This window comes from Poecilia latipinna, unplaced genomic scaffold (genome assembly GCF_001443285.1).
Source record: "Poecilia latipinna isolate Pla-1442-1.1 unplaced genomic scaffold, P_latipinna-1.0 Scaffold1698, whole genome shotgun sequence".
Classification (NCBI taxonomy): Eukaryota; Metazoa; Chordata; class Actinopteri; order Cyprinodontiformes; family Poeciliidae; genus Poecilia; species Poecilia latipinna.
In genome coordinates this window covers 162,795-173,448 of record NW_015114314.1, presented here as the reverse complement: position 1 = coordinate 173,448, position 10,654 = coordinate 162,795, and the positions used below count along the sequence as shown (strand labels likewise).

Below are 10,654 nucleotides of genomic sequence, written 5' to 3'. Positions count from 1 at the left end.
TGTGTGTGTGTGTGTGTGTGTGTGTGTGTGTGCAAACAGAAGCCCACGTTGGACAATCGGGTAGGAGCAAACAGGATGTGATGATCAATCAGCCTGTGACTGATTGATCCAACAGCTCGGTGAGCTGTTGGAGGAGAGCCACGTTCTCTCTTCTCCACACACCCACGGCTGGGTTATTACCTCCCATCTTCCTCTGCGGGCTGGGATGAGGTGCAACATTTCACTACATCTCACAAACAGATCGAAACAAGATGAGGCAGACCCACCACCACCACCACCACCACCACAACAAAAAAGGGCCAGATAGACATTACAACCGGCCTCCCAAACAGTGGCAGCTGAAGGTCTGCGTGGCGTGGCTTCTGTCCGTGGTGCTGAACGCTTTCCCTGCGTGTTTCAGAGCAGAGCAGGCAGACAGTGGGCCTGTCACCGGATTAAAAGGGAACAACAGTGGAGGAAAACAGAGCTGCTTTCACCGAAACAGCTTAACATCGCGGGGGTTGGCGACCGGGTTCACACCGTAAGTTTCTCATACATTTACCGACCCACGTCACGCAGACGAAGCTCGAGCCCTCACCACGTACACAATAACGGTCGTTTTGACTGAAACCGAAGACTTTGTAGCTCCATGTGTGATAATGTAGGACACAGTCCGGTCCAGAATGAGGGGAAGTGCGGTTAAATCAGTTTGACCGTGTGCAGACCCGATGCCCTTACTGACCGCATTAAGCGCATCAGCGGATTGAGGGACGGGGGGGTCTGTTTGGATTTATTTTTATAGATAAGTGACAAAATACAGTCTCGTTCCTGAGCAAAGAGGAAAAGGAAACATAGCGCTGCTCGTCTTACCTCTGTCGCCATGTTGCCATCCGTGAACGTGGGGAAGAATCCCTTCAGGAGCTGAAATCGCTTTAGTGGGACGCGGAGGATCGATGGGCGGGGCTTAGCGTGGGGGCGGGGCTAACTGTAATGGGGCGGAGTCCGCGTTGAAACAGTTGAAAAGGGTGTGGCTGGTTATAGAACAGCTTCTCACAGGATTTCTGCTATTTTTATCATTTCAAAATAGGAATTTCCAAATTTTATGGTCAATTTTGGGGCTCTTTTTTTTTAAAAAGGTTCATAGCTATGTATACAATTTTCTAGTGATGCTTTGATTTTGATGTTCCTGGTCAATTCAGATTCTGAATCATGTTCACTGGTAGGGGTGAAATGTGGAAGACAGTTTTAAAATATGCATATTTTAGATGCATCTTTTCCAGAACACTCAACTCAAACAATTACATCCTCTGCATGCCATCAAGTATTGCAAAAGCCTTGAAATCATCAACTTGCGTATGGCGCAAGGGAAACACCTAGGGCAGTGATCCATAGGGACTGGAATTGGGAAACACTGCTCTCACAAGAACATTTTAATCTGAACCATCCTGATGGATGCAGATAAGAAGATCCCACCGGTTTTCTAAGCAGCACAGGGAGGAGATTGCACCATGCCCCGAGAGCTTTTTGTCTTATGAATTTACAAATTAATGAAAGGTGAGGTTGTTTTTGGTGCATCGAACTGGTCCTGGCTATGAGGAAATGCCGTCATAAACATCCCACTAGACCAGACTAAGGTCCCTGGTCTATGTGGTGATGACTGGATCTTCACAGGTCACACATGAGGGTCAAAACATTGGACAGACAGGTAAACAGGGTTGCTGCAGGTTTCACCAACTCAAATTTAAAGCTTTTTTTAAGATCATTATGAATTAAATTTAAGACCATTGTCATTATGGAAAAGTACAGAAGAAAATTTAATATTTTTATCCAAGCCTTGTTGCACAGATACAGTATAGTAATATTGTAGGGGTTGGCAACGGAAGTGAGCCAGAGGCGAAGGCCAACATTTCCTAGCCAGCTGGCAATAAACTTACCCTCATGATAGACGCAAAGGAGCTAGCTAGCTACTTAGCGGTAGCCACAACCGCTCAAGTCACAGAACAGAATGTCTGAGAGAATTTAACATATCTTAAGGCCTTATTTTTTAGATACGTGAAGTTAAGACTTTAAGGATGCAGACACCCTGATAAAGAGAGCTTTTCTTTTAGGCTACGGTCTTCTTTCACCATGACAGATGTTGCAACAGATGACCCCATCCGTCCACAACAGAAACTGAACCTAGACGTAATTTAACATCAAACTAGTCATTTCAACAATTAAAGACATGGGACCTACTTTATGACATAACAAAAGTGTTTATAGAAGCAGGAATATTTAATGAACCATAAGCATTTACACCACTGCTTAGTACTGACATTATAGCTCAGTTAAAAGACAAACTGCCTTTAAAGATGGAACCCAAACTTTCCAGTTATGTAAAAATACAACCTGCCTAGAACTAAAAAGAGAAAATGATTATATGTGCATACTGCTTTTAAGGGAAAAAAAGAACTCAGAATGATAAAAACCAAAATAAAATTTAATTCTTGTGCTAAAAACTGGGAGGAATGTTATAAGAAATTCAACATCCAGTATTAAGCTGCGGTCACAACTGTTTTTGAATCAATGTTAACATTTTAATGATGAAGAAGAAGAAAAAACAAAAAACAATCCTAACCTTCTCTGCTCAGAGTTGATCATTTAAAATTTCCGAGTTTATTACAACAGTATCATAAACAAACCTTTAAAATATGACCCTAAATTTATATGTAAAAACACAGTCAAGTTGTTCAAATAAAAATCTGCACTTTCTGGAGTTTTAAATTAAATATATTAGCTGTAGAATAAACAGAACATATTACAATAACAGTGTATGTATATAATTACCATAAAAGCAAAGCAAACAGTTACAATCATCTGTGTCTGATTAAAAATCGACTCTTCACCGCGACACAACGTCAGTTCTTCAAGTCAAGTCCTGCTTGCAAGAGAGAGTGAGGCTGTGGTAAATGTTTCAGGTGGATTCTGGGACTTTCATCCAGTCAGACCAGAGTCCGTCCAGTTCGAAGAGAAGCTTCAGAAGTCTGGAGATTCCTATGCTGCTGCTGCTGCGGCACGTCAACAAGCGCATTTTACCCACACGGAAGCAATAAAACCAGAAGGAGGCAACAAATCGATAGCTATTTTGTAAAAGTCTTTGTTCTCCTTAATATTTTGCCTCCCCCCCCCCCCGACCTCCCCCACTTCAAATTTTGCTAACTCCACATGTTCTTCCTCAGGTCACAGGCAGTACTCCAGCAGCAGGATCACGTCTGAAACACAACTGGGCGTTTCGTCTAAACGTTTAGGAATAAATTATCTCAGTGAGTTCAGGTTAGCCAACAAAATATGATAACTGAGCAACACTGTGCAATCTCCACATTAGCGGGCCAAAGCTAGGCGCAGAACGTCGATCCATCATTAATTTGAACGCACCGACTCCAGTTTTGTCCACTTTAGAAATTCATCCAAAAGCGTCTCACATTTGCAGAACACCCTTCACTTTGTTCTTATAGAGAATCCCTCTCAGTACGACTCGTCTGCCCCACAGGACAGGAAACATAAAGCAGATTAAAAACCTAAACCAAGGTATCCATCCTGTTCGGTTTTGGCATTTATACCCCTCTCAGCTCAGAGAAAGGTATAAATGTAGGTTCCTTTGACTGAGAACCCATAATGATCTGTGTCAACCCTTAAAGACTCATGAAGTCAAACTGCAATTACTGACAGATTTAGCAGGAAACATCTAAAAAACACACTACAGGAGCAATCCCACAAGCCACATGAGAGGTTTACAGAGGGATGGCAGTTGGTAAAGGCAGGAGGGTCCTGGAAGTTCCACGTGGGAAAACGTCTGGACAGCGAGTACGAGCCTTTACTACACAACCGAAGCATGTAGGTTTGGGTTTCAGTGAAGGACTCCGGAGACAAAAATCAGTCTGCCGTCTCATTGTAACTTGAGAATGGAATAACAGGCAGCACACACAAACACGGTCTCTCTCTGCGCCTCTGGAGCTGAAACAGAAACAGGAAGCAGAGGATGAGACGCAGCAGGAAAAATAAACAGCAACTGGAATCGACTCGCATGAAGGGGTCTCTGACTCTGGTCCTCCAAACCTACTGTCCTGCAGCTTTTACATGCATACAGACTCTAACCTGGATCGAATGAATGACTCATTACCAGACTTCTAAAGTCTGCCATTTGATTCAGGTGGTTTGGAACAGAAATCCACCTAAAAGTCGCAGTAGCTCCAGAGGACTTAAATCGGAGACAGCTGCTTAAATCAGGGCATCTGCAGGCAAGACTTTTTAAGACATTTTTAATACAGAAATAAACTACAAATGTAAGGCATGGTTGGGGTAAATGGCTGCATTACAATCAAGCGCATATGGCTCTCTACAGCTTTAACCACTATAGTGCCTAGCTTAAACATTTTTCTGCACCTTGCCTCATACAGGTTGGCAGCAGGAGCCAGCCAGAGCCAAACGCAAGTCATCCAGCTAACTTGGTGCTAAATTACCAACTGGTGATGCAAAAATGATAACTAGCAAGTTAGAACAGATATGTATGCTAGCAGCTAGCTAGCGTTAGCCTCAACAGTCTGTAGTTACAGAATGCAATGAAGATGTTTTTTGCGTGTGACTCAAACTTTTTCCTAACAGAAAAATCCCCAAAAAGAAAAACTAAATTAAAAAAAATCCTACCACGACAAAATTTAAGACTTGTGCTCAATTAATTATTATTTTTTAATTGTTACAGTTTTTTTTTTTTAAACCTGTGACAACTTGTGTAGAAACTGGCAAACCTGTTTTTTAAACCGCCACGTTAAGAACATTTTACTCCTTAAAAAATGTAATCATAATTAAAGCTGACATAACTGTGTCTATTATTGTTATTATGTATTCTCACCTGTTGCCCCCATGAAGGACCTCGGCACCTTGCTGGAACAGCATCGGGAGCAGAAGCTGTTGCCACAGTTGCTGCAGTTTCTCTACAACATAAAGACGCGTTAGCTCAACTTGGAGCCAGGGAAACGATTCGGCTAGGATAGATAATGATGTAAAAGCTAAAACATTTAAAAGGAAAATTTCGGTCTCACCCTCTTCTTCAATACTGAGAAGACGGCACTGCAGTTGGAACAATTGCCTTCGGAGATAAAGAGAGAAAAATGAAAGGTTGATGGACTTTAAGGATTTTCTTCCCCATCAATCAGGTCTAAAAATGGACCAAAAAAAAAAAAAAGGCTCAGAAAACGAGTCGGAGCTGACTGACCCATGCTGGTGGCAGGGTAGCGTTTCCGGAGCCTCTCCGTCAGTTTGGACACCTTGCTGCGGATCGGTTCATTTCGACTCAAGAAGCCGTTCTCAGAAACCGTGTCATATTCAGGAGCGCCAAGAGGTCCGTCGTCATCCTCCTTCGGAAGATGGAAAAAAGAAATAAAAAACTGTTATCATAGTTTATAAAACCTGAGTTTTTATGACCTCCTTCCAGATTAAATTCAGCCAAAAACAATCACTAATATTTGAAAAATTTTGCAGCTTCAGTACAGCTGGTAAGGCCACAAATGTAATAATTAAACCTAAGAATTCATGCATTCACAGTGCAAATACACGCAGCACATGCATTAGTCTTATAATGAGCTCAAAGTCATGAAGGGAATCAATATTTTGAGCCTATAAGTTTTATATTGGATTATGGTCCTGGGATTAGTCTGATCCCACAATAATGCCAACGTTGTTCTGGAACCAGGATGCTGCTCTCTTTACTGCCGTGTTTGGACTTGTTGTCTTGTTGAAACACACAACTTACTCTGGTCGACATTAGTTTTTATAGGATCCTTCACCTGTTAATGTTAGGAGGTCGTCTGATCAACTATCTACAACCCAGGATCCAGTAAACAAACATTCTTTCACCAGTTCATAAAATCTTCCAGACCAGTAGATTGGTTCTTGGGCCAATTGCAACAACATAACTTCTTGCCAATTGCCTGACTTTACATTGGCCTCTTCTGACAGTTGCAGCACTCTAAGTGTAGACCTTTCATGTAATGACCGATGGATCCTTTGAGGTTTACTCTAATACACCTAATAGTCGATTATTTCTCATGTAGAAACATAATTTCTACAAAAATGTTGATCTTGATTGAAATGATGGTTCTGCTATTTTTTTTGACAACTGTAAAAAGAGAAAAAAAATCGTCGGCCATCAGCGGGTCAGCTTAGTTCACTGAAACAGAGCAGGAAGCCATGTCAGGGTCTCAAAAATAAATATGACCATATTAGGGATGCACAATCGGCATTTACGTTGTTACTGGTCGTTGTTAGTCAATTTATAAAATATTGGCATCAGTCCAATAAATAAAAAGTGGCTGATGTTAATAACGGGTGGTGTTTGCTTGGGCATTTGACTGCGACATTGATTGGGGTTGTTTAAGGGAAGTAGAGTAGTAATGTTTTCCATAGTGTCAAAAGGGGCAGCGAAATATGTATACAATAATGTAAAATATTGGTTAATATCAGTTATCGGCCGTAACAGCAATGTTAATATTGGCCTAAATGTACACGTCAGTGCATCCCTAAAATGTTTTATTATGCATAAACTCATGCATACATGTTAATATATAGAGGGAACAGGCATCCCATAATATGCTTTCAGTTACGAAAGCATACGGACACTGACAATCCTTTATGAGGATGTTTTAATAAATTGGATGGAGGAGAAAAGCTGATTTCACTAATGTGCCTCGTGGATGGATGGATGGAATCCACTTACCAATAAGAGCAAAGGGGTTTCCTTGTTAGGAAACAGAACAACACATGAGAACAACTTGAAATAACACAGCCATGCTTTGAAGGCAGAACCAACCACCACACAAGGTCACGCGCACGACACGTGAAGGTTTGCTTGTGGAAAAACTTCAAAAGTGGGGGAAACTCACCTGCAGAGCAACTGAACTTTCCTGAGTCAAAAGGACAGCGTGAGGGGAAAACAGGAGGAATCATCAGAGCTATTAATCTCCAAAACAACGAGTGGCAAATGTAGACTATTTTCAAAATGTGTGTTGGAAAATGAAGAAAATACTCCAGAACGTTGAATGTAATAAAACCGGGCTCGTTTCATTTGCTTTAACAGGACAGTTTCTGTTATCCTTACGTTAAAGTCTGTCTGAGCCACATCAGTCATAGACATGCATTACTGACACACCAATCAATTAAGCCAGTGACTGATAGCAAACCAATGCTCCTTCCTGTTCAGCAGGTCAAATTTCAAAGCAAGTAAAAAAAAAAAAAAAAACTAAATACTATCAGCCCCTAAAAGCCTAATATTTAACACCTGATGCAGGGGTTTTGTCATACATGTGTATAAATCACAGGAACAGCAAACTAAGGTTAGCCCATACAACGCTATTAGAATGGCAGCAGTATTGCTTTGAAAAAAAAAAAATAATAATAATAAATGTGTGTGTATGTATATAAATTTAAAAACATAAAAACTGAGATGAAGCTGTAGTAAACATGGCTCATTCATTCATTCATTCTATTAACTTCTTGTTCAACTGTTTATCTTTTCCTTAGAACATTTTAAATAAAGCAAGATTAAAATATAAGGTTACAATTATACTAGAAAGAAATAACGTGTCCCAACTGTGCAGCATGTAAACTGCGCGACTACCTGACTGATTATGTTTCTCTGAGTGCTTGGATGTCTCTTTAACTGCAGCCAGAAATGTTCAGTTCTGTGTCTGGGGATTATCTGAAAATGGGATTGTCTAGGCAAATTCTTTCCTCCGGTCATGACAGACTGTGGGATTACAGGCTCAGCAGGAAAGGGAACTGGATCTTCAAATATCAGCGTGAAGTTTGTTTTTACCTCGATTGCATCTTTAAACTCGTCATCAGGCTCAGCCTCCTCTGCTTCTTCTATGCTGCCAGGAGAGAGGTCCTGTTGAAAACACACACATTAGCAAACATGACCACTGTTATGCAGACATCTTCTAAAACCCTGTTGCCCTCTGAATCAGCCCCCTGGACAGTAGAGATTAAACGGAGATCACAAGAGATAAATTAATGTCAACAGTGACGCTTTGTGTTGCCTTATTGTCTCTAATCTAAGGCCCTGTCCATTGGTTTAATATGAGAAAAAAAAATCTACATGGATGCCAAGGTACCATGTTTGTCAATCTATGGATTTGCACTACATTAAATACGATGAGCTCAGCACACGTGGTAAACAGAATAAGAAGCTTACAGTTGCGGCTGGTTTTACCGTAAATCATAACATCTGAAACGGTCACATTCTTCTGTAATCTCACCTCCAGGCTGGTTGGGGTTGGAGTCTGGTCCGCCGTGTTGGCGGGTTCCTGCTCCTCACTCAACCCCTCTAAGGTCTGCGTCTGACCCAAGTGAAACAGGTTCCTGAGGTCCAATAAAACTGAAAACACACACCAATAAAACATTAGAAAAAAAAAATAATCCAAACCATCCCAGGAGTTATTGTTAAATGTGTATGAATGAACCAACCTCTGTAGAAGTCTCTGTTCCACAGGAAGACAATACTGTTAAGCCCAGCAAGCACCCAGCCTAAAGGAGCGACATACAGCAGGCACACCACTATTAGCACTGCTCCATAAAACCTGGAAGGAGGAGCAACGGAAGAATCAGACAACAGTTTTGGCCTCCGACACAGTATTGACTTTAATGTTCAAATACAATTATTCATTTTGAATATTCTACAAATTTTGTTCTGAAGTAAGTTTGTATGTTCGTAAATAAGTTCGAAAAGAAGTAAGCTTATAAAGTAGTAAGTTCATAAAATAGTAAGCTCGTAAAGTAGTAAGTCTGTAAAATGGTAAGTTCGTAATTAATAGGAAGTTAGTAGTTGGTAGTAAGTTTGTAAAGAAGTGAGTCTGTGTGTTCATAGGCAAGTTTGTAGATAAATTTAGAAGTAATTTAATTTGTAAAGAAGTAAGGTCATAAGTCAAGTAAGTTCATTCATAAGAAAGTTCATATATAAGTTCGTACATAAATAAATGTATGAAGTAAGTTCATACATAAGGAAGGCTTAGACCATGGGACACAGAAAAAGAATGGCCTTTTTTTCTCTTACAAAAGAAAATAATAATAATAGTAATAATTCCAAACTCAGCCACAAATCTCCCATGAAGGGCAAGATGTGTAGAATATTACAATTACGGTACTATTTCAATATTGACAGCTCCAAGGTTCAGTGTGCTGAAAAAAAACGGCTGCGCACACACACACACACACACACACACACACCTCGATGATGTGGCATGATCATCCCAGTATAAGACTTTATAAATAGCTTCTGCTGACTGACAGGCAGAGGACAACATTTCATCCAGGTGCTTCAACCTGTTGGGGACGGTAAACACAAACAGAATTAATAATGTAACATGCTATTAAAAGAAGCAGTTATAACTAGATTAGATGTAAAGGAATGCTGCGGCATAAATATGCAAGGTCATTGTGTGAAGTAGTGTTGCTAGTAAAAGAACCTTTGGAGCACAGATGGGCTTCAGTTGAGAAACTATGATGAAAGTTGTCTGATGCACGAATGTTACTGTGAACACATGTGCAGGTGCATATTTTGTCTAAACTTCAACAGCATTAAATGACATCACAACCCTACATCCAACCAACCTCGTTCTTGACTTAATGACTCTGGGTTTTACGCCAACAATGAAAAAAAAATACTTTCACCCTTTACAATAAAACTCCACAGTGAGGTTGCAGTGGTTACTGCAGCTCTCTTTGTGTCTGTGCACAATGCCTTCATGTGGAGGAGAGCTGTACAGAAAGCAGCTAAAACTGAACTCATTAAAACATTATGATGTCCAAAGTGAAACAATAAGTTAATGCCACAAGAAAGCAGTGTTTTCCCAGCCCAGTTAACCCACTGCTGGATTGAATCTGACACAGAAAGTCCAACTGGGACTCTGTTTAGCAGAGAGCAGAGTGACTTTGCAGAACATCACTGGTGAGGGAGTTCAGTGGGACAAAAATCACAATACTAATGAGCTCATCTAATATAGACTAAATGTAATATTTTCAGGAGGTTTTGAGCATATACATTGCTTTGGTTTAATTAACTTTGATGCTGTATTGGACTGGGATTTGCTTTTGGTAAATGAATCACCTTAAGTGACTGGGATAAATATCAGGGACCAAAAAAAAAAAAAAATTGCTTAAGAGATCCTGAGCCTCAGATCTGACCAATACTTATTAAATCAAAGTTACATGGTCATTGGCTGCAAACCAGCACTTTGCATCTTACAGGTCTTTGATTTCCAGCATGGCCTCCTGTTTGGTGAGATTCACTGTCTGCAGGTCTCTACGATGCACAGCGTGGTGTCGCCTCTTCTGGAGCTCCGCTTCCGACGCTCTGCTCCCGCACCTGTCCTGCAGGTAGCCCAGGGCAGCAGGCGCCGAAACTGCCACCACGCTCACTGTGAACCAGCCAGCTGACACCAGAGGAGGAAAAAAAACTGCTTTATCAATTATTTAAATGCATAACAACAGAGCAGGGCTACTATTTATGTCATCATACCTTCAGTAATTGTGCAAAAGAAGACATTAAGGAACACACACACAAGAAGAGAGCACACCGGCATCTTCCATCTGAGCAATGAAAAAAACAAATAAAACAACAAATATAATTAGAGCTCTTTGAGGG

General features: G+C 40.7%; 1 protein-coding gene and 1 long non-coding RNA gene across 2 annotated transcripts; one reads left to right on the top strand and one right to left on the bottom strand.

Moving 5' to 3' along the window:
* Positions 1-6: 6 nt before the first annotated feature.
* LOC106964643 (uncharacterized) lies at positions 7-2,578 on the top strand. The gene is made up of 2 exons (XR_001428469.1): positions 7-630; positions 662-2,578. It is a non-coding gene; the product is annotated as an uncharacterized LOC106964643 (long non-coding RNA).
* zfyve27 (zinc finger, FYVE domain containing 27) lies at positions 2,443-10,606 on the bottom strand. Its single transcript, XM_015060271.1, has 10 exons — positions 10,529-10,606; positions 10,256-10,442; positions 9,238-9,333; positions 8,479-8,591; positions 8,271-8,389; positions 7,829-7,900; positions 5,231-5,372; positions 5,058-5,104; positions 4,868-4,949; positions 2,443-3,972 (listed from the first exon to the last, which is right to left on the bottom strand). Exons 1-10 carry the CDS (start codon positions 10,590-10,592, stop codon positions 3,905-3,907), a joined length of 990 nt encoding a protein of 329 aa, XP_014915757.1. The 5' UTR covers positions 10,593-10,606; the 3' UTR covers positions 2,443-3,904.
* Between the last annotated feature and the right edge of the window lie 48 nt (positions 10,607-10,654).